The sequence below is a fragment of the Fundulus heteroclitus genome, unplaced genomic scaffold (assembly GCF_011125445.2).
Source record: "Fundulus heteroclitus isolate FHET01 unplaced genomic scaffold, MU-UCD_Fhet_4.1 scaffold_704, whole genome shotgun sequence".
Classification (NCBI taxonomy): Eukaryota; Metazoa; Chordata; class Actinopteri; order Cyprinodontiformes; family Fundulidae; genus Fundulus; species Fundulus heteroclitus.
In genome coordinates, this window is record NW_023397148.1 from 13954 (window position 1) to 37691 (window position 23738).

At 44.1% G+C, this 23738-nt stretch overlaps 1 protein-coding gene across 1 annotated transcript in view; it reads left to right on the plus strand.

Moving 5' to 3' along the window:
- The first annotated feature begins 3297 nt into the window (after window positions 1–3297).
- LOC118561690 (agrin-like) overlaps window positions 3298–23738 on the plus strand; it is a 39311-nt gene continuing 18870 nt past the window's right edge. Inside the window, exons 1-3 of the mRNA XM_036133941.1 lie at window positions 3298–3610; window positions 8258–8482; window positions 12751–12957. Of these exons, the coding sequence (XP_035989834.1) occupies window positions 3313–3610; window positions 8258–8482; window positions 12751–12957 (730 nt within the window). The 5' untranslated portion in view covers window positions 3298–3312. The remainder of the gene's footprint in view (window positions 3611–8257; window positions 8483–12750; window positions 12958–23738) is intronic.

Sequence of the window (23738 nt, forward strand, 5' to 3'; positions counted from 1 at the left end):
ATTGGCTCCTGTTAGCATTCAAATCAAGAGAGCCTGCGCCTCTCCTTCTTTGCCTGTAAGCCTACCGCTATGCTCAGAGGCAAAGGAAGCTGGGGATGGAAGAGAAGCCCGGATTATTATTCAGGGAAATCAAAAAAAATAAATTTGAAAAGTTGTCACTAGCTTCCACAAAATAAACAGGAGTGCCCCCTCTGCCTGTTCAACCATGCCAGCAGCCGGCTAAGCTAAATCATTTTACAGAAATCCTAAATGTTGAAAAAAAAGGGCTCCCTTTTGGGTTCAATTAAACCATTCCGAAAACACAACATTATAGACCATTTCTGATAGTATCGCTTGGGCCTCGCAAAAGTGCATAGTTGTAAAAGTGGAAGGAAAATGATACATGGTGTTCTTTTTTTTTAAGTTGAAATTGGAAAAGTGTTGTGTGTGTTTCAGCTCCCCTGACTGAGTGGAACCACCTTTTATTTCATTTACACCTGAAAGCCGTGAGAGGTATGCCTCTCCCTGCTTTGTACATTTTTCTTTGTTCAGATTAGCTCAAGTTGAGACAGACTGAATGGAGAGGTGCCTGCAAACATGAGCTCCGGACTTTAACGGGGCAGTTCCAGCACACGAAACCGTTGCATTCTGTCTCTGACTGTATCTTTAGGGTTATTGTTCTGCTAGAAGATAAACTCTCACCCTGCTCTTAAGTCTTTTACAGCCCTCACTATTGTTTTGTTGTTGTTTTCTGGAATGTCCTGTATTTATGCTGCATTTATTTGGAGCTCAGAATGACGTACGTCACACCCGAGTTGAGAGGGTTCTAGTTGCAAGTCTGAGAACCGTGGGATTTAATATTTGTATTGGTGCTAACCACAGTACGAGCAAAAAAAAAAAAAAAAAAAAAAAAATCTGGTGTATATATATTTTAGGGAGTTATATGTTCAAACTGGATTAATGAGAGACAGACAGTTGGATCCACTTTCACCACATTCATGTGTGGCAGCCATATTGGATACCAACCTTTGGGCTTCTCAGCCACCACCGACCTTCTCAGTTGTAACTATTGTTGCACTGATACCAGTATTGGACGGGGCCCGATCCAGCACTAAAATGGTCCCGACTAGTATTATACATGTTATATAAGTTCATGAAAGTTGCACTATTTTGGCATTTGAGAGCCAAAACTCAGGGTTTAAATGAGATTATTCAATTATTAATGTAATTTTACTGTTGCACTACTATTATACATGTTATAATTTCATGAATGTTGCACTATTTTGGCCTTTGAGAGCCAAAAGTTTATTCAACTATTGTCACCCATTCCAGGTAGGCAAAAAAAAGTTATACTACCCTAAGTAGTATGCAGTTCTTCATATATACACACACACATCAATTGCCAACAGATGGTATCGGTATCGGCCAATACTGCACAGCCAGGTATAGGGTATCGGTATCGGGGCCAAAAAATGGCATCGGCGCAACACTAGTTGTAACTCTAACTTTAGGCGGCCCCACCGGGAACTTACAAAAAAGCGCTTCCAAGTACAAACACCATTAACTCCAGCCGTCGTTCCCATCAACTCCGAACTTTCCATGATGCTTCCGCCAACATCTTTCCTCACGGAGCCGCCGTGTTCAGGATAATGTGTTGTTAGTTCTCACTGGATTTTACGGCGGGGTATGAGAGTGAAGAAAAACGCATGGCACAATTTTCTTTTAGCTATTTCTCTCTGTAAAAAGATTTTAAACCATGTCTCATCTTCCTTCCACTTCACAACAACGCACTACTATGTCTGTTGTACAAAATTCCAATGAATGCTTGGAAGTTTAGGAGGAGGGGGGATAAGTGCTTTTCTAAGGCACTGTACCTCAGCCCAGATCCTTTTGTACATGTGAAGCAGGTACTAAACGTGCCTTGTGCGTTGCTGCTCCAACAAGGCTGTTACCTCCGCTCTGTATCCGGGAGGTCATCAGCATCACATTGTTCGCACGATAAGACACAAAGCATCACAATGGCCATCTAGTCGGCGCGGGCTGCCACAAGGCTGTCATCAGCGGCTCACAATACCTGATGATTTACAGTAATTACTTTTGATTTCACCAAGCCAGTCTCAGCCAGTCTCCTTTGGTCCGGGCTGCAATTTAGCACTTTATTTTTTTGAAGATGCTTATAAAATTAGGTCTAGAAGCAGTTTCAAAGTTCCCCCGGCGCAAAGGAGGAGGTGTTCATTAGCGACTCTGAGGCAACAGACCTCAAAAGAACTTGACAGCGGGACGGGGGAAGAAAAAAAAAAAAATGGAAGCGAGAATGTGTCACGACGATGAGGAAAGCAAGGTGGGGCGATCCTTTGATCAATAGTACTCCTTATAGCAATCCTGTCTCCTTACCCATCCATAATATACATATCTCTGCATGCGCTCCTTTCTGTTATTAACAAGCCGGCGCTGCTCCATCTTTGGAGCAGGTATTGCATTAAAAAAAAAAAGACATTTTCCCCTTGTCTTCGCTTCCGAACGATGACAGGTGGAAGAAAGAAAAAAAACACAAAGCAATATGCAAGTCAGTCTATACGCTCCAGTTTGAAATTAAATTCATCGATGCTGGATGTAACAAAAGAGGGTTGATAGTATCAGACTAGGGTAAATATTTATTACAAAGAAAAAAAAAAAAAAAAACGGGAGTCAGGGCCTAGGAAATGAGAGGGCTTCCAGCGCTCGGCTCGGCTCTCACGGTAGAGAACGTTTGTCCGTGACAGCCATAAATATGGATCACGCTGGGAGATGACAGCGATCGTAATCTCATGGCGGTCTTTTGTCAAGCACACGAGGCCCCTAGGACTACCCCCCCCCACGATGGCGAATAAGGCCAAATTAAAAAGTTTCACCTTCTCCGTTGATTAGAACGAGCCACTCAGCGACAAGTGGCGCACCGTTTAATTGGGGTGGAAACAGTTTCCTCAGGGCATTTTTGGGAGGGACTTTTTTTCTGCTACTTTTCTTTCTCATGGACTAAATCGTCAAAAGGTAAATACGCCGAGGGTCGCTTTGCAGCCGGGCTGATTAAAGCACGCTCAAGCATAGCGATGGGGAATGTGGTCCGAATGCAAAGCTTGTAATTCAATTCACACTTCTCGCCGACATGAACAGGACCCGTTGGTTGAGCTGCGCCGCCGCCGCCGCGTCCTTACCCAGGGGGTGTCAAGTACTTCTTCAAATAACCGCGCCGGGCTTCCAAAAGAGCCGCACAGATAAGATGGCCCGTCATTCATAACGCACTCCAGTGTGTGCACAGAGAGTATTCAGCGGCGTTCCACTCCTGCTCGACAGATGTACTCGTCAACGTGGAAAAAGAAAAAAAAAAAAAAAGGCTTTTGGCTAAATCTCCCGTTTCGACCCGCAGCTCTGAAAGACCCGTGCACGGAGGTGACCTGCAGCTACGGCAGCACCTGCGTCCAGTCGTCGGACGGCCTGTCGGCTAAATGCGTGTGCCCCCTGAGCTGCGACGGCAAGCCCGGCGAGACGGTGTGCGGCAGCGACGGCAAGGACTACGCCAACCGGTGCGAGCTCCACCACCACGCGTGCAAGAACCAGAAGAACATACGAGTGCAATACAATGGAGCCTGCGGTGAGTTTCGTCCACAAGCTTTTATTCCTTTTGACATTATGTTTGCTATTGGTCTGTCTTTTCAGAAACTGAATCCAAAATCCATTAAAAAAAATGTGGCTATAGGGTACACCGAAAAATGGGTACCCTATAAAATGTTCTTCAAAAGAGCGTATTTATGCTTGATTTGAGCAGGTTAACGAGGTTTTCTGCATATGGAATGAGTATTTTACCCCTAAAATAAGATAATTAGATATACTGCACTTGAAATTAGACGAGGGAGATGAGTTGTCATCCATTGGCTGATCATTTAAACTTTCCTGCTCAAATCAAGGACAAATACACTCATTTCAAGAAAAATTTGCCTAGTTTTAGTTCCCTTTTTTTAGTGCATTGCTGTTTTTAGCCAGCAATCCCAATTTTTCAAATTCGCTGATTTCTGCGTGAACATACATATTTTTATGCGTGCACACACTTTTTATCAGTGATCGCTACTCCTTCTGATTATCTTCACACCCGTCACATGAAGCCAGAATCCACAATGCTTTTTGTTTCACGTAACTCGGATTACAGTAGTGGATCTTCACGTTCGAAGGAGAGGAATCCATTAAGAAAAAGGCTTTCCTGCCTTATGATTTCCTCTGGAAAACTTTCTCCTATTTTCTTTTGTTTACTACCACTGCCTTTGTTGTTGTTTTCCCTCCCCGTACCGCAGTCACTCCTGGCACACCTCAGCTAATTCCCATTTTTCTTTCAGATTGCTCTGCTTCACACAGGCCTTCCCGTGGTGTGAATTGTTGTTTTCTCTAAGTAGGTCTTCAGAGCTGTCGTTATTGTCTGTTTCTTTCGCTCTTCCTTGTTATCGTCTGGCAAGTGGTTGTTTGCGCTCGGCGCGCTCAACTTTTACGTTCCTGGCAAGCCAGATGGAGGGGGAGAGAACAACAGAAAGTAGCTGCGTCTCTGCGCAGCGGGAGCCAAAGCTGGGTGTCGGGCGTCGGGAGATAGATGCGCGTATCTACGGGGAGAAGGTTGGTCGTATAAATCCAGAGCGAGTCGCCCGCATTCCACTGTTTTCCCTCAGAAGGGCCAAGGCTCAGGGGAGCAGATGGCCCTGATGGGTTTTCTAAATCTCCCTGCTGCCGTGGCTTCTGAAAACCTTGGGCCAAACCCGTTTGATTTATCCACACTGCTAGTTTTTTGTAGCAAACAAGCTATTCTTTTTGTAATTACCCTACTTGCTCTGCTAGAGAAAAGCATGGATCCTGGAAGCAGTTCCTCTCGGTTAATGGGAGGTAATGGTCTTTCTCTCAGATAATGGTCTGGCTGGCGGCTGAAGCACTGCGTCATGCAGAGACACTGCGTGAATTACGATAAAACCCTTGTTTACTCTGTTGTGAGTCTCTGCAAGCCTTTGCATTGTGCTGCTGGAAATCAATGCGAGTCCTGGCCGGTGGTCACCCTGCCTTTTTAACCGCGCCACTCTGTCCCGCTTTTAAAAAGCCCCGTCATTGTCATTCCTTGTACGGCTGCCAAAGGTCTTTGGAAACCGTTCCCCTCTTATTTTCCTGTTTCTCATTCTCTCTCTCTTTTCCTTTCCCCCCGATGATAGGACGCTTCATCCTCAGCGTGTTTTGAATGACTCGCCCAAACTTGGCAGTGATTTAATGTGTTAGGGTGCCGCATAAATCCTTTTGTCTTCCCGCATCCTGGAAAGCGTGGACAGCAGGATAAAGCCAGAGCTACGGTTTCCAGGAGGTAGAACCGTCATCCCGCACATCCCATTTCATTATGATCCGCAGACTGATAGGGCAAAGGGAGCGGAAGCAGTGCCCCGCCGGAGGAAGGGAGGTGGCAGAGAGCTAATCAAAGCGATGGTCTCTCCATCTATTTTCTTGTCTAGTCTCAGATCCAAGGTCCTGCCCTGTCCTGCTCTCATCTACAGGGCCACTGATGCTATCTCTGAAGCACCATCTCGATTGTTTCCAAGTTCCAACCCCACAAACTTAACTGGACGTCAAACATTATTTGTTATAATTAAGCAGGGCTGGGACAATGCATCCACCTTTAAAGAGGGTGTTTTAGAAATATTTTTAGGAAAACTATAAAACCATTTTTGTTTTGTGTTGACGCATGAGATAATGGTTTTAAATGTTCAAAGCAGTCTATAAACCCAGTGAGAAAAAAATATTCTGTCCAGATTTAACTGGACATTATATTGCATTATTTTTATCTAATGATAAACCGGTTCTAATACTAAGAAATGTATTAGAAATGCATTTTGGCTGCTTTCACAAACCAGATAAAGGTTAGACAAATTTTAAACTGTTGCAAAGAATCGCCGTTTATTGTTCTATTATTGGGGTCAGGTTTGGCCATCTCTAATGAATTTAGATTTTAAACAAGAGGTGCCCAACTGCAGTCCAGATTTCTTTAAAACTGAAATAACCTCTTGCCTTGTGCTAATGGGAAGCACTACTCTCACGTTACTTTTTGCACTCTTGCCCTGTCACGGTTTGCTCTTTCTGCTGAGTGCCCCAAATTGCTGCTAAGCAGTGCTGTCTCTGTTAGTTGATTTTGTGATCATAAAACCACAGAATAACTATTACTTCCTGTCTTATGCCGGTGAAGATTCTCAGTCATCCAGGTCATGGTCATTCCAAAAAAAGTAAAAAAACAAAGCAACTGGACTTGTTTTCCATAGTTGAAGACGTTTTTCGCTTCCTCTCCCGGAAGCTTTCTCATTTCAAAAAGTCTGGAGTAATGATGAGTAACAAGCTTTATACCATTGCCTGACAAAGGCCTTGAAATGGCTTAGATAACATGCAAATTCAACAGAAACAGGTCCACCCCTTAGTAATGGGCGGTCGTTAAAGCCATTAAGCCAGCAGATTGGACCGAAACTGGTCCACTCCTCTGTAACGAGGAGTCGTTAGGGTCGTTATTGTACCCTACCTGTGGAAGCTTGTTACTCCACATTACTCCAGACTTTTTGAATGGCGTACCGCGAGCGAGCTATTTTTAGAAACGTAACGTCACGATGACGTCACATCACGTGGTACGCATTAGGACAAGCTTGCATAGTCCGCCGCTGTTTCGCTGTAAAAGAGACGTGCGTTACCCTTGGTTTTACTCGGTAAATGACTGCTTTTTCCAAATCTAAAACCATGGTTTTTAAACATTGTTGCTATGGAACGGGCAACAGCGACTCGAGGTACGCTGATCGGCCGCATATGAAGGATGTTTTCTTCAAGACTGCCAAGGAGAAATGTGTGCGCTGGGTACACCGGTGCGGTCAGCCTACATATGTAGCAAGCATTTTGTCGGAGGAAAGGGCCCAACCGAAGAACATCCTGACCCAATTCCAGCGACATCAAGTAGTGAACAGGTAAGAGTATTTTAGTGGCCGACATGTTAATAATGAAGCGCCTGCTACCATGATACCATATAGGCTATCATGGTAGCACGCGCTAACATGATACCCTGCTACCAGGATAGCTTACTCAAAAACATTTCAAATAAGACAAACATTAAACATATACCGATCCCTGGACGGACGCCATGATCGCCGCGCAGGAAAAAAACAACAAAGCTTACAGTTCGATCAACTCGGCCCGTTTTCCGTTTTTTTAAGCCCTCGACACTCAAGCCATCGTTTGAGCTGAAGGTTGATGTGTTCTTCGACAGTGCGACCAGTAATCCGTGCGCCTGGGACATTGTCTTGGGAAAGTTTAACGGCTATAGAGTCGGTCATATCGCTGGTTCTGTTGCGCGTGTAATAGCTGGTTGCTACGGGCGTTCTCTACCTGTATGTCCTACCTAAGCGGCAAAAGGGGCGTTGCTCTTGAGTCGGTGACGTCACGTGCGCGGTATGCCATTGAGAAAGCTTCCTGGAGAGGAAGCGAAACTTCTTCAACTACGGAAAACAAGTCCAGTTGCTTTGTTTTTAACTTTTTTTGGAACTTCCTGTCTTACTTCAAAATCAGAGCCTCCATCAGAGATACAGGGTGCGTGTACTATATGAGCTCTTATTTCATAACCAGAATTTAGATTTTACCCTGTACTCTGTTAATTTCACAGACATGTTTTATGTTGTTTAATAGTTCTTTTACCAGTATGTGAGCAAAAGACGGTCAAGAGATTATTTGTACGACTTCCCAAAGTTGGGCTATAAGCCCTGCTGTGAGCAGCGAATGATCCCCTCCTTCTACTGTGTTTTCCTTTCCTATCAGAATGTCTTTTCTATTTCGATGCTTCCAAAAACCTGATTGTCCATGCGTAAAAGCAGTGCGTCGACACTCCAGGCAAAAAAGGGAGCTGGGGGGCTGCCCCTTCCTTACCTGTAGATAGACTACCTGAGAAAAGAGCCTGACTCAGTACTGTTACTCTAAAAACAACAGATGAGCTAAAGGATATAATATTCTGTGCAATAAGTGCCTGAAAACTACCCAGCATTGAGAAACTGGTAATACAGCTCCGAGTTATTGTTCCATCAGCTACCGTCTCACACTGGTCAATGAATAGTTGAGTCACAAGTCCGTTATTTCGGGTCGAATTGTGTTGGAAGCACTGTTCTAGTAGACTTCCTGTTGACACTTTAAATGTCGCTTGATACAGATTTGCGCTGCTAGCCTGTTCCTAACCTGCTGCCGAATGTCACTGCCTCCACAGACCCTTGTAAAGACAGCGAGAACAGTTTGAACACCATCTGCCGAGTGATGGCTGTCACCCGCCTGCCTCAGATCCACAAGCCACCCGAGTCCTGCCCACCAGGAAACGAGCCGCTGTGCGCCAGCGACGGCCGCACATACGCCAGCGAGTGTGCCATGACAGCCACGGGCTTTCAGAAGGGCATCAGCCTCAGGAAGATCCATAACGGACAATGCAGAAAGTCGGGTAAGGAAGAACTGTCCGGTACTTTGAGCTGGCTAAAAAGCCGCTTCATTGAAGAGAAGTGAAAACTCCTCTTTGGTTTACTGAAAGCTATTCTGTTTCCCCGGTCAGATTAAGCAGTGCTCATCATGTGGGCTCACATGTTCGGACAAAAAAACAACACTTTCTTTTCTGAATTCATTTGTTTCTTTATATTCCATGACACAGAGTCTGAATCACCTCGTGATTGATGAGCAAACCGGTTAGACAGCCATTGTTGGAAGAGGAGATAACAACTTGCTGCTGCTTTCATGCAGTGCCTCACAAAAGCGTTCACTCCCCTTTAAACCCTCCCAGGGTTTTCACATTTCAAACCCAAACTTATTATGTATCTTAGTTGGACTTCATTTGATAGACCAACATAAAGCACTAAATAATTGTGAATTAGAAGGAAAGTAATTTTAAAAAATATATATTTTTCTTTGAGAAAAAGAGAAAAGAAATAGAGGAATACTTTGTGAAACCAAATTTAGCTGTCATTTCAGCTAAACCTCTTTTTGGGCTACGTTGTTTGTATGGAAAGTACCCGCGGAAATCAGTTTTCAACACAGATTATTGATTGGATTTAGATCTGAACTTTAACTAGGCCATTGCAGCACATGACTATGCCGTGATCTAAACCACTCCATTTTAGCCCTCGCTGTATGTTGAGGGTTGTTTCCTCATCTAACCAGATATCCACGTCTGCTCTGCCCCATAAAAAGGGCTTTCACAAAAAACATTTTCTTCTGTCTACTCATCCATAAATGAAGTCAGACTGTAAACGATTAATGGTTGTGGACAGATTCTCCCACATGATCCATGAATCTCTGCAGCTCCTCCAAGGTGAACATAGGGCTCATGGCGGCTGCTTTAGTTCATGCTCTTCTGTTGGTTTAAATAGATGACCATGTCTTTGTGGATTTACTATTTGTCAATCTATTCATTATTAGATTATAGATCAAACAGCTATCCATGAGACACTGTTTTATATCCTAAACCTGCTTCAAGGCAAGGCAAGGCAAGGCAAATTTATTTATATAGCACAATTCAGTGCAGAGACAATGCAAAGTGCTTAACATGATTAAAATATAGGAAAATAAAACAGAATAAAAGCAAGTAGGGATAGTGTAGAAACAAAAAAGAACATTTGAAAACAGTAAAACATTTTAACTTGAACATTCAAAGGCAATTTTAAACAAATGTGTTTTTAATCTCGATTTAAAGGAACTCAGGGATTCAACACTTTTACAGTTTTCTGGAAGTTTGTTCCAGATAAGTGAAGCATAGGAACTAAATGCTGCTTCTCCATGTTTGGTTCTGGTTCTAGGTATGCAGAGTAGGCTGGAGCCAGAAGACCTGAGTGGTCTGGAGGGTTGATACACCGATAACAAGTCTGTGATGTATTTAGGTGCTAAGCCATTCAGGGATTTATAGACTAACAGAAGTATTTTAAAGTCTATTCTCTGAGATACAGGGAGCCAGTGTAAGGACTTTAGAACTGGGGTGATGTGCTCTACTTTCTTAGTCTTGGTGAGGACGCGGGCAGCAGCGTTCTGGATCAGCTGCAGCTGTCTGATCCACTTTTTAGGCAGACCTGTGAAAACACCGTTGCAGTAATCAATTCTACTAAAAATAAACGCATGGATTAGTTTTTCCAGATCCTTCTGAGTCATTAGTCCTTTAATCCTAGAAATGTTCTTCAGGTGATAGAAAGCTGACCTTGTAACTGTCTTTAGATGCTTTTGGAGGTTCAGGTCTGAGTCCATCACTACACCCAGGTTTCGGGCCTGATTAGTGTTTTTTAGCTGAAGCAGCTGAAGCTGTGTGCTAACTTTTGATCTTTCCTCTATTGGTCCAAAAATTATTACTTCTGTTTTGTTTTTATTCAACTGAAGAAAATTCTGGCACATCCACGTATTGATTTCTTCTAGGCATTTACTCAGTGCTTGAACTGGCTTTAAAGTTCTCCACAACGTTTTCCACTCTGTCTGCTGTGTTCCTTGGTTTTCATGTTGTTTTATTTCCAACAAACTTCTGAGGCCTAATTGGAAGGGCAGCATTTCGATTAAATCACACAGGGTTGAGTAGAAATGCATTTCACCCTTCTCAGATGTTCATTTGTTAAAGAAAATTGAAAAACAATGTCTAAGTTTGCGTCCAACTCACACTCTTCATGTCAGTCTGTCACATTTAAAGTAAAAGTAAAGGACTTTATTTGGCATTATACATACAAGGTACATACAACAAAATTACATAGAGGGATGGAGGGTTAGCCTGAGCCGCTGCGACCTGACCATCGTGTCTTTAGTGGTTTAAGGTTTGGTGCAGTAATGTGACCAAAGGGGGGCAAGCTCAGGGGGCGTGAATACTTTGTAACGCTTTCCAAAAGTTAGAGTAAAGGTTGGAAACTTTCTGGCAAAAAGTAACCGTGTTCCTATCCATGATATAGAGGTAAATTACCCTCAGGTCACCGAGTCTCCGCTGTATCTCAGCTGTATCACGGGCCTCCAGTCCCGCCTCGATAAAAGCCTCCAGGGCTGTTATCTTTGCTATTAGAACACGGGGTTTAAGCCTCCGTCAACAAAGAGCTGTCAGCTTTTTACTGTACGTCTGATAGCCATCGGAGGAAATCCAATTTTGCCGCTGTGTTGTCGGCGCGGGGGGAATCAGCTGTGCAGGTTTACAGCCGTAATGCGCGGCAACACTAATGCACCAAGACCCAATGATGCCGCCAGAGAGACGAGAGTGGCTCTGGACACGGAGCGTCTCTCGGTACAGGCAGCACTGAAGGCTGATTTACAGCTGTTGTTTTTTTTTTTTGACACTGTGTGGTTCTGCTTCCTGCTCTGCTTGACAGGCTGATGGACAGCTCCGAAGACCGCAGGGCGCATAAATCTCAGCCAAAGTGCATTTGTGAGTTTGTGTTTATTTGCGTGGCCAGGTTCATATATGTGAGCAAGCGGAAAAGTTATTTCTCCCCCCATCCGCTGTGCCGTTTTTCAAATAAAAGAATAATTCAATTTGAAACAGAGATCCATGAAATCATATCCCAAAGCAAATTACAAATTGGTAACTAATGAAAATGGCCATTTCGCCTTGTAACCGTGACATTGCACATCCGCGTAGCCCCCTCGCTCAGATAGAGCGGCGGCGTAATTAAATGTGGCATGACAGGCTTTTAAAGAAAAGAGGAGAAGGAACTGAATGGCTGTACAAATTTAATCCACAGATCAGGAGTGAAATAAATGTCGAAGTCTAGCGAGTGCCTCCAGAACAGAGGCCACCTTCAAATTGGATTTTCTCACTTCGGCGGCAAAATGTGCGTGTCACATTACCAGTATTTCTCTCGTTTTTTTTCCTAATTCCTTCTGTAGATTTCCGCTAAGTGAGCCCGAGAGTTGTGGATACAATGGCCCGACTTTAATTTAAACCCTAAGATTCATTTTTATGATTAATGGTTGGGTTTTTCGCGTCAAAGTTTCTGGGAAGCAGTCTTCAAAGCTACGGAAGAACTCGGCGAGGAACTTTGATTTTTTTGATGGATTGAGGGCTTCATTTAAATAATACGGGTCGCTGTGAAGTCCAAAAAAGTAGTTAGTGAGAAAGCACATCATGGATAATATTTCGTTTTCCAAAATTCATTTTCTAATTCCACCCATTTTCCTTTGAGCTGTCCATCCATCCATTTAGTGATTAATGTGCAGATATTAGCTTCCTTCCTAGTGTTTTATTCGGTATTGCGAGGTAACAAAGAGACTTCTTTCTATCGTGTCGTTGTATTTCTGTGGAAGCTTTAACCTCTGCTCCTGAAAGAGACGCTTTTCCACACCCCACCGGTGACATCAGTCTATCCTGACATGTTATTACTGTTTGGATAAAAACTGATTTATTTCCCAGCGGTTCGGCCGGCAACGCTTCAACACTTTCCCAGCTCTTGAATATTGTGTTGTTGTTTTTTTTCTTCTTCTGTTTTTTTACGCCTGTTGTCCTTTCCTTCGCGGTGATTAGTCCGCCCCGCTGCTACCAGGACTGGCCTTATCAGCGTCCGTACAGATGTATGACAAATCTTTAAAGAAAACACCCTGAGCAAGCGAGCGAATTCAGAACGCTTCCCAGGGCCCAAGTGGTCACTGAATGGTTTGATCGGGTTGAAAATGAGAGGGGATTAAGGCGAGGTTATCCCAAAAAAGAACTCCATTTCCCATTACTGGGTTAATGTAATTTTTTTCTTCTTCTTCTTCTTGTTGCAGACATGTGCAAAGAGGATTGTCTGTTCAACGCCGTGTGTGTGGTGGAGCAGCCCGGTGCCCGCTGCTCCTGCGACCCCATCGAGTGCGACGACACCTACAAGCCCCTGTGCGGCAAGGACGGACGCACCTTCCCCAACGACTGCCTGCGACGCAAGGCGCAGTGCTTGAGCAAGAGCCTCATCCCCATCAAGCACCCGGGGCCCTGTGGTGAGTGGAGCCGCGGGAGAGGAACGGAGACCAGCGGCGTCTCTGGTCGACTTTTTTTTTTTTGGAGAATCTTTTCTGTCTGAACCTCCCAGCCTGCGGGTCTCAGCTTTCCGGACGAGAGTCTGGAAAGGCTTAGCTCGCCGTCTCCAAAGAGCGGAGCGGGTTCTTTATTGCGAAACAAGCATAAGTATGCATTCCTTTAGACGGAGAAAGTGCCTTCACCCCCTCATCCATCTCCCCCCCCCCTCTGTCACGCTTCATTCCTCCGGTTCAAACACAAGCAAACCAAACGCCACCTTCATGTTTCATTCATCCGCTCCTCCCCAGTCTCCGGCTCTTTCCCTCCAGGGAGCTTTGGCCTCCCCGTGTCTGTCTTTGTGTCTTGTATAAAAACTATTCTTTCTTGTTTCAGTGCGTCAGTCTGTCTTTCTGTCTGTGTCCGTGTGGCCGTCCCTCTGGGCTGTCTGGGCTGCAGGTGGAGCGCGGGGGTCACCCGGTGGGCGACCTCATCAGGCGGACTCTGAGGGGTGAAGCTCCCCCCGCCCCCCCCCTGGCTCCGTGGGGACCTAACAGCAGGGGGTCTCGTACTGTTTCCTTTTTCTCCTCTCACTCCATCCGCCTCCACGCGTCCGTTTGTGTCATTAATGTCTTTTCCCTCTGTTTGCCCTCCCGCAAAGATGTGATCCGTGAGGTTGGAGATGCCTTGCCTCTTCCCGCTCTCTCTCACCGTGTCCCCTATTTCCTGTCTAACAAAGAAAAAGAGCTTTTTTTCTGTTCCCGCCCGCCCGCCTCACCGCTGCTCACCTCTGACTCTCTCATTCCTGCATGCTGTGGTGCACATCAGCTCTTCACCTTGCTGCTACCATATAGATTCCTTCGCTCCGCCACCAGGACTATGTGATAAATGCTAGCAACTGCTCAATCGATGCGCGGCTCTGGCTTTTTTATTTTTTATTTTTTTTTTACATTTGGGCACGTAAATGCCGCTCCTCGGGTTTGGAGTTCAGCTTTTTTTTCCCCCTGTATCAAAGAATGAAAAGCAGCCAAAGGCAAAAATAGCCGAATTTTTAATTAGCCGATCTTTGACTGCTTATGTTAGCTCAGAGGGCACACGCGTCGCAGCTGTGGATGTAATGTGGTAATTTTCTGTGAACAAACATAGGTGTATGGGAGCTGCAAACAGAACACTTTGAAATGCAACGTACTGGGTAAAAACCCTCCATATATTTGACTTCAGGTGTTGCAACCACTTCCACGGCCACAGGTGGATAAAACTCAGCACTCTGGCGTGCAGGCTGCTTCCACAAACGTGTGAACGTATGGGTCGCTCTCAGGAGCTCAGAGAATTCCAGCGTGGTGCAATGATAGGATGCCACCTGTGCAATAAGTCAAGTCTGGAAATTTTTCCACTCCCAGATATTTCGCATTCAGTGGGATGTCACTCAGATAGATATGTGTTTGGAAGAATATTAGTGAAGACTTTTAGCAACATACTGTATGTTATATAGGTGTACTTACAGTCTAGCTTTTAATCATTCATTTTACCAGAGGTTAAATATACTGCTGCTTGATTAGATCATTGTTATCATTCATATGGGCATTAGCATGTACTTACCAGAAACAAGTATCTTTTTTTATTGTTAGATTTAGAAGAGCTAGGATTAAAGAGACTTGGTTAAGTTATTTTACATTTGCTGTCTGTGTCTGTTCTTAAATCATTTATGTAGACATTTTGTTTTTTTTTTTTGGGGGGGGGGGACCCTGAGCTAACTGAGCATACAGTTGCAGAAAATCAGAAATCTGAAGAGGAATCCTGTCCACAAACAGTCCCTTTAGCTGTGGGGAGTCTGTTAGCTTTCCAGATTGGCAAATGCAATCTCAACGTCAGAATACCTGAACACCTTTTACCCTTGTCAGTAGTTTGGGATTCTAACGTGGACAGATTGGACTAATCATCCATATTTCTGGACAGATATTATATATAATAACTTGCCAAATAACGACACTAACGTGGTGTGAAAGAAATTCTCAAATCATCTCATTTATTGCATTCTGCTTTTTACCCAGGCTGTCTCTGTCTGATAATAACATTTCTTTGATGAGCTAAAAAAAATTTGAGTCTGACAGAAAAAGCAAAAACAGAGCAAATCTGTCAGCGAGCCAAGACCTTTCCTCGGCACTGTGGAGTTGTTTGATTCTGAGTCTGCCCAGGTAACGCTGAGCTTCACACACATCATGACTGGACCCAGTTGTCAGCTGGAATAGTAAAAAGGTGGAAAACTATGGTTTGATACAGTCACAGAGAAAGATATAGAAGTATTCTTTTATTTTAAAGAATAACATTTGGATAACATTTTTACCTAGTGCCTCCCCAGTGCTTTTTAGGGCTGATTTGAGGGCCTCATCTTGTGTTAATCTCCTCCAGAATTATAACCAGTTTTGTTCCCTCCCATCCTAATGCTAATAGCGCTGTGTTTATGTGAGAACCGCTGTAATCTGCTCGTGCATTGTGGTGTCGCTTTACCTCAGACGGAAAATTCAACCCGGCAGATGTGCCGCGCCATTTTTTTCCCATGAAGGATTGGAGTTTTTCACTATTGTTGCAGCGGGGGCCGGTTAAACGGGAAAGATGCTTTTCATCCTCCAGGCCGATCGGGCGTAGCTCGAAACCAAAGTTATCTCCAGTCGTCAGGGCCACGAAGCACCACTACTCATTTGCATTGTTTGGCTGCCTGAGCTGTGAATAAATTAAAGAGTGGAAGTGGCAGTGCAGGCACATATATGTCGCCTGCCGTTTGATTATTTTTGCCAAATGGTGTTTCAGTTCCCCCCTCCCCCCTCCCCTCTCCCCTCATTTGTTTAGCGACTTTCTTCCTCTCTGTTCATTCTTCCTGCCTTTCACAGCGCATCACAGCCGCTAGCGACTGCTAGTATGTTTCTTTAATGCATTTTTATTGACATTAGCATATTTTTCAAAACGCAGTGCAACAAACGACAAAGCTCCCCCTCTCTTCCTGATATGGTTTTAATTAGACATCAAAAGAGGCAGACGCCGGTGCCCACCGAGGCTGTTGGTATATTCAGACAGATGATATGCATGCAAAGCGGAGGTGAGCGTGTTCTGCTGGTGATGAACATGTGCAAACTTTCTTTTTCTCCTTCCTTCTTGCTTGTCTTTCCCAAAACAAAGTGGCTTGTTCCAAACCTGTCAACATTTAACGCGGATCATGTGACAGAAAATACGCCGCTGTATTCACTAGGAAACTCTGTTTTCCTGTGCTGAGCTTGTGCTCTCATAATGAATGGCTGGGGTAAAGGATAACTGCACAGTGACCCCTGTTTGATTGCACAATTAATAATTTCCATGCCGCCTACTATCATTTGAGCATGTGTGTAATATTGTTGGGTGTCGTGTCTAAGGAACGAAAGCACACTGAGTGACACAGAAACAAAATGCCAGAAGGAAAATGCCATCTCTGTGCCCCCTAGGCACGGGTCGATACGAGGAATTGATGAAACGATAACCTTGGTGCGGAGGAGAAGGTTCAAATTTACCAAGAACCTGAGCAAAAGGATCAAGAGCCAAAAATATGCCCTGAGGTCATTATTTAAAACTTTGAGTGTCATCACAGCGTGGACGCAGCAGTCTGGAAGTGAGACTTAAAGCACTTCCTGCCAGAAGCATTTTACAGCATGGTGAGGTCGGTGGAGTAACTTTATCCTGCAAAGTCAGAAACTAGCATTGTACCATAGCTTACTGCCAGACAGACCCTCCCATAGATGATTACAGGGGCGTCTGATTGCCCAAAAAAAGTCACACAAGCAATGAGTAATTGAAACAATGCATTAGGACAAATTTTAACTCATGTCAACAATATAATGCTTTCATAGTATGATAGTATTAAAATAAAAAAAATTAAGATATTAAATGAAAGGTAATTTTTTAATGAAACACAAAAAAATACTTCTGCAATTATGGTAAATGGTAAATGGCTTGTACTTGTATAGCGCTTTAACTAGTCTTGACGACCTCCAATGCGCTTCACACTACATTCAGTCATTCACCCATTCACACACACATTCACACCCTGATGGTGGTGAGCTATGTTAGTAGCTACAGCTGCCCTGGGGCACACTGACAGAGGCGAGGCTGCCATGCACCGGCGCCACCGGGCCCTCTGACCACCGACATTATTAGCTTAGCTGCAATCATCATTTTTTATATTGATAACTTTTAGGGCTAAAGTTATATAGTTATTTCAATATAATAAATATATAAATAATAGCTCATGATGATGCATGAAAGTGTTGAAGATTGATAAACCAGCTATGTTGTCTCTGTAGCTAGCTAGCTTTTAGCAGCAAGCTGATGTTAGCTAGTAAACTAGCTAAGTTAGCCGCCTGGACATGAGCTGGAATTAGCCTATTTATATTACCAGTGGACCTTGTCTACTGGTAATATATTATTTATAATTAGATTATAACAAATAATCTGGATATAAGAACATTTTTGTCCTTCTACCATTTTACACAGATGACATAAAGGCAGATTTAACTAAACTGTCTTCGACACGCAAAACCAAAAGCACATCCAAGCATAGTGCTTCCAAATGATGACAAATCTCAAAGCTTCTCCAAACATTTCCTGCACGGATTCCAGATTAAAATTTTCTGGCTTATCTGCGGTCTGTTTGATCTAAGGAGAACCCCCAAAAAGACAATACAGGTCCAGATATTGGTCCATAAAAACCCTGAGTATGTCAGGAGTTCCGACAAAAGAAACTTGCTAGAAAAAGGATCGCACATATTGAGTTATCATTATCGGATAAATAATGATCTTTTTCACTTTCTTCTCTCGTCTCATTGGCTTGAGTGGTGCATGTGACGGGACTGATCGATCACTCCGCCTGGCTGTCAAACGGATGAAATTCTCATCTTTTGACAGAGCCGTAAATCTCTTTTCATGTGGGTGACGGCATCTAATGTCATCCTTCTCCTGCCTATACTCACACCCTCAAAGAGAGATGCAAAAAAAAAAAAAAAAAAAAAAAAAAAGATCACGTGGCTGCTGTCCTCCTCCAGAAAAAACGATTTGATTGATATCTTAGGCTTTTCAATTTAGAGATGTAAACAACACATGGCATTTAGCTGATTAGCTCATGTCCAGGCTGAACGAAGGCGAGCTGGTGAAGGACAAGGCAGGATGTGAGTCACAGAGGGCTGCGGGGAGGGTTGTGCAGGCCGGCACCCTTAGATGATGAGCATGTGAAAGCCCCATTTGTCGTCATCAGACGAGAATAAGAGATGACACCGCCGCTGACATGTCCTCGGTTTTATTTAGTCATCTACTTGTGTCTGGTTAGTCATTATTCATGCCCGATTCAACATATTGCCCCTCCCCAATAAACACAAGCACCTCGCAAAGGCAGAGCATCACCAACAAGAGCATGATTGGGAGGTGGATATAAATTATACAGTTTTCAACCGTATTTGTTGTGAATTTGAAGAAGGTTGCAGTTTTATCCAGCCCCCTTTACCCTGATGCCCCTAAACACTGTAACCCTGGTTCATTGCCTGTTTGTCCGTTTGTCTTTTTTATGTGTCCACTTAGCCGGAGTGGCCAAAAAAGAGGTTTCACCACGGTTACACGTGGCGACAATAAAGAATCTTTAAATCTAAATCAATACCACAGAAACCAATTACTTAGTTGAAACACAGCCAAACGACCTCCTGTTTGCAGTTTAACACGATCTAGAAACATGTGGAAGAAGGCATTTTGGTCAGATGCGTTTTAGCTTACATGCCAACAACATATCTAGTGCAAAACTAAAATTGCGCATCACCCTGAACATCCCTCAGACATGGTGGTGGCAGTATTATGCTGCGGGGATACATGAACTAGTTGTGATGGGAGGATGGACAGAGCTAAATACAGGCCAGATTTGGAGGGAACGCTGTTAGATGCTGCAAAGTAGGATGAAGGTTCGGCTTCCGGCAGGGCAAGGACCCTTACAAGCTACAATGGAATAGTGGGATCCACAAAGTGGATCTGAGGCAAGGCTCGGGAACTGATGTTGAGAGACGCTCCCCATCAAATCTGGATGAGGTTGAGCTGCTTTGCCAAGAGCTGGCAGAAGTTTCATATCTCAGAAAACTTGCTGAGGTAATCGCAGCAGAAAGGGCTTAGAAGGTATTGATTCGGAGACATACATTTGCATTCAGCAAACACTGTGCTTTACAGTTGTGTGCTACTTTGTGTTGGTCGGTCACATAAAATCCCAACAAGATAAACTGAAGTTTGTGGTTGTGCCGTGACAGAATGTAAAAAAAAGATAAAGGGATTTAAGTACTGTACTTTCACAAGGCACTGTGGGAAATATAGGAAATAATTCAGATTCATTTTCTTCTCTTTTTGATGAGATGTTTTCTATTTTTAGGCATCAGAAAGCCCTCTTTTTTTTTTTTCCTTTCCGTATGATGTCAGGGCAGCGTGGTACCGGTGTCAACCAAACAGTGACGGATGCATGCAGGCCACTGTTGCAGAATTCAGTCACAACCGTGGGTTTGAAATAGATGGCTCATAGCTTGAAAGTAACCAGAAGGGAGATTTTTCACAATCCATCAAAAACTGGCCGACATTATATTTGGTAGTTCAAGTTTTTAAAAAGGCTCTGTTTAAAGAGTTATATAATCTCTTTGATATTAAAGCGATGGCTTATGTGTGAAATCAGTTAATCTTAACGTGAAGCTGACACTTTGTTAAATCTTCTTTTTTTTCTCACCATTCCTGCAGGTTTTTTCAACTGTTCCTTTAAATTAGTGTTTTGAATCAGCTTAGGGGTGTGAAATGGCTCACCATTTCTCCCTGACCCTTATTGGTGCACAAACCTTACGTTAAATAAAGATAAATAAGAAGCAGCGACAGGTAAGAGTTTCTGACGGGCGCATTGATTGGACAAGAGAAGAAGTGAATGTACAAGAATGAGCAGAGTTCTTAGATGCAAATTGTTTTTTTTTCTGTGGTTCTTTTGTGTTTTTTATGTGCATCCAGCTCAGAGTGCGAGTTTATTGCTGCGAAAACAGAGAAACTCAGTCAAGTACAGGCCTTCCCTTGAAATGTGTCGCTTGTCGCCTCTGGAGGTTAACGGAAAATCACTCGGGAGTAGACGCGCTGTCGTTGACAAAGAGCTCACAAAGCAGGAAAGAAAAAGAAATCAGTCACCTTAGGTGTCGAGAGTCTGTGCAGAATATTTGATCGTTTGCATGTTTATTTGATGAGCATCTCCCCCTACGTGTTTGCGATTGGACTCACAAATGCTCATGGAGACTGAGCGCGGAAGTCAACTTGAGATCACGAACGCTGTTATTGCTAATCAAGTTAATTAGTGGAAGCGCTGTGGGAGACGGCTCGACATCAGCCAGGGACCGTCGGTCCACTTACGACGGCCCGCAGGCTGTCGTCGTGCGGAGGCTCCGGAGAAATGTTTGGGGCAGAAGGGTCTCACAAGCAACTCGTGGCTTCAGAGTTTGGCTGCGGACTGTGAAGCCACACGTGGCGACCGCAATTTCTACAGCGAATTGCAAACGTGCTTCTGCTATTTGTGTTTTTGTTCACATATTTCTCTGTTACCGCCACAAACCTCATGGTGTTTTATCGGGATGCTGAGAGCTAGACTCCCAGACAATATTGTGTCTTAATTGAACAGAAAATTCCCTTTTTTGTTTTTCATTTTTCCAAATAAAAATCATGAGAAATGTGTTGAATTCAGCCTCCTCTTAGTCAATGCATTTCAGAACCACCTCTCACTGTAATTGCAGCTGCACGTCTTCTTTGGCATGTCTCCGCTGTACGTAGAGGGCAGCGCTGCTGGGAAATGAACCTCCACCCCAGTCTCAAGTCTTTTATAGCCTCTAGCAGGTTTTTCTTCAGAACTGGAATATTGTTCTACAACCAAACCCTGCTTAAAACTTCTCCTCAGCGTTCTACCTGACCTGTTTGGTGCATATCCTCACTCTTCTTCACTGATGTTCTCATTGCCTATACATTGAGATTAAAGATTTTTATTTATTTTTTTTTACTTAGGGGTATCAAAGTAATGGAAGCTGAATCCAAATGCATGGCACACTTTTTTAGAATTTTATTTGTGGAACGTTTCCTTCCAGTTTCACATTGCAGTTATGCTACGCTGTGTGGGTCTCACATCAAATTTCATCAAAGCACATTGAGGTTTGTGGTTGTAACGTGATCAAACAAGAACAAGGTGGGTATTACGCCTTTCTGTGAGCCCCTGTACCCCACCTTTTCTTTCCTTTGAGCCCCTTTCTCGTGCCACAGCGTCAGAATTGACAGGATTGTCGACAGATGCTTTTGTAATGTTTCCTTTCTGTACGTCTCTCTTTTTTTTTTTTATGCGATCTTCAGAATCCTTTATGAATCCCGCTGTTGATAAAATCGGCTGTCTGGATTCGACAAACAGATTTTTTTTTTTTTCTCCCGGCGCTGATGGACACACGCCGCGACGCAAACATTCCCCGCTCGTCTGCCCACCCCTCCGTGCTGGTTTCTGCCTGTCTCCATTTTGAGGAGTTGCACGGTTTCAGCTGGAAAAGGCACAAAGAGCCTCCGACTTACCTCCCTGCTTGTGATAAGTGTTCGGCGGTGGGCAGACACTGCCTGCGGGTACGCCTTTACTGTATGCAAATACATCCTTTTCCCCCCCCCGCACCTCCTTTTCCCTCCACTAATATGATACATAAATGTTTTAATATGAGGGAGGTAAAGGGAGTCGGATCAAAGCGGCGCACGTGAAGACAACAGGAGGCGGGCCCTCGTCGGCTTCCTGTGCTGCAGCTGTAGGTGACGCTTCCCTGCCAGTTGGCTGCTGCAAAACATCACCTGGCTTCCACAGACTCACCGCCCTGCATAATATAGGCAGCCACTCGGAATTGCACACCGACCCGAGGGGGGGGGCAAAAAAGTCCAATTAACATATGCATGAGCTGAGTGGAGATGGGAGGAAGCTCTTGCCAAAATAATCTCCTGACGTTTTCCCCAACATGTTACGGTGGGGTTAACTGGGTACGCCTGCTCACTGCCAGGCTGCCGTCCAGGAGGGCGGGGGGGGGGGAGGGGGGGGGGCTGTTGTACCTTTACACAAATCTACAGAGGAGCTTTTTGGCTTAGGAAATTACAGCGAGGCACCACTTTAGTTTTCAGGTAACACTTTAAAGTGGGCAGTAACTGTGCTTCAGGCTGACAGGTTAGCAGGACAAAAAATTTAATAAATAGATAGAAAGGCGTCCAATCAGAATTCAACAGCTCTCTTCTGGAGGAGTGACACCGGGGCCTAACCTGGAGTAATCCTCGCCGCGTTCTTGAAGTGAGGCCACGCCATTAAAATACCAGACTAATTAAATCAGAAAGTTACACCCCAACTTGCAGGAGAGGATAAGGACTGAGGTGATGCTCAGAATGTAATACCCTCTCTGGCGGCATCCAGCACAGAGCCCAATCCTTCATTAGGAAAAAAAAAAAAAAATGGATTCCTGTTTATTTTTTCTATGCAGATTTCCTTCACCGCCTGCTCGCTGTTCTACATCTATGTTACATCCTTGGCAGATACAGATGTTCCCATTCAACTGTCAGGCTAATTTTCAAATATAAATAGCTCGCTTTTAACTTAGCCGCTTTGCTTTGCTTTCTGGACGTCCTTTGCTGAAAGTAAAAAAACAAAAACAAAAAGAAAAAACGAAATCATGAAGTGTTTGGGAGAGAGCCAAGAGAAGAAGAAGGAGAGCTTGTGAGCAGCAGCCCACAAGCTTCAGTTGTTGCAGGCTGCCATTTCAAAGCCGTTGGCTGCATCCGACAGAGAACAAAAAGACGGCTTCAGGTTTTAACTGTGTCACAAGATTTTTACACTTGGAGTGATTTTTCTCCTTCTCTACTTTTTTTTTTTTTTTTTTAGCTTTTTGCTTCGTTGTTGTTTTCATCGTCTCCATTTGTAGTTCAAATTTTTGTCCCCCAGAGGTTCAGCGTGATTAAGAAAAGAAAAGATGTTTTTTACAAAAAAAAAAAAAAAAAAGGACCGCGTTTCGTCAAATTCCAGAGCAAGAAACAAAGAGAGCAGGAGACAAAGGCGTTATCGGAGGCTGCAGTTGTGTTTTACGACGAGCCCGTCCTTGGGAAGTGGACCGCCAAACTTTTTTTTATGAAGGCCAAGGTTACACGGTTAAGCTCAGATCACAAGCTTAGGGCTGTTACACACACACACACACTCACACACACACACACACACACACACGAGCTTATGCAATCGTAGAAATGGGGATCAGGAGGAATCAATTGTCTTGGAAGCGGAACCAAATTAAGCAGAGCTGAGCTGCTTTCATATTTACATGGCACCTCTGAGCTCTGGGGAAACGGCCGCTTGGCATCAAAACATGAAAATCAATGGCGGTTGTTGACCGGCTAATCTGAAACGTTCACTTCAGGAACCTGGAGAGTCTTTGCTCAGAACGCGGCGCTGCTGCTGCCGCCGCGAGGGGAAAACCTTTAATATCCCTCCTCCTTTTCGTCATTTTCCTATCTATACCTCGGCTCGGTCCCGCTCGTGATCCGGATACTAGATTGATTCGCATGATTGGTCCTAAGATGTTCAGCTGAGATCGATTATTATCTCCAAACCCCATTGGTTCCCCCTCAGCTCCCATCGCCTCCCGTTGCCTTAATCAGAGTGAAACAAGCTAATTGTCTGTGTTATCAGTTGATAATTTACCCCTGC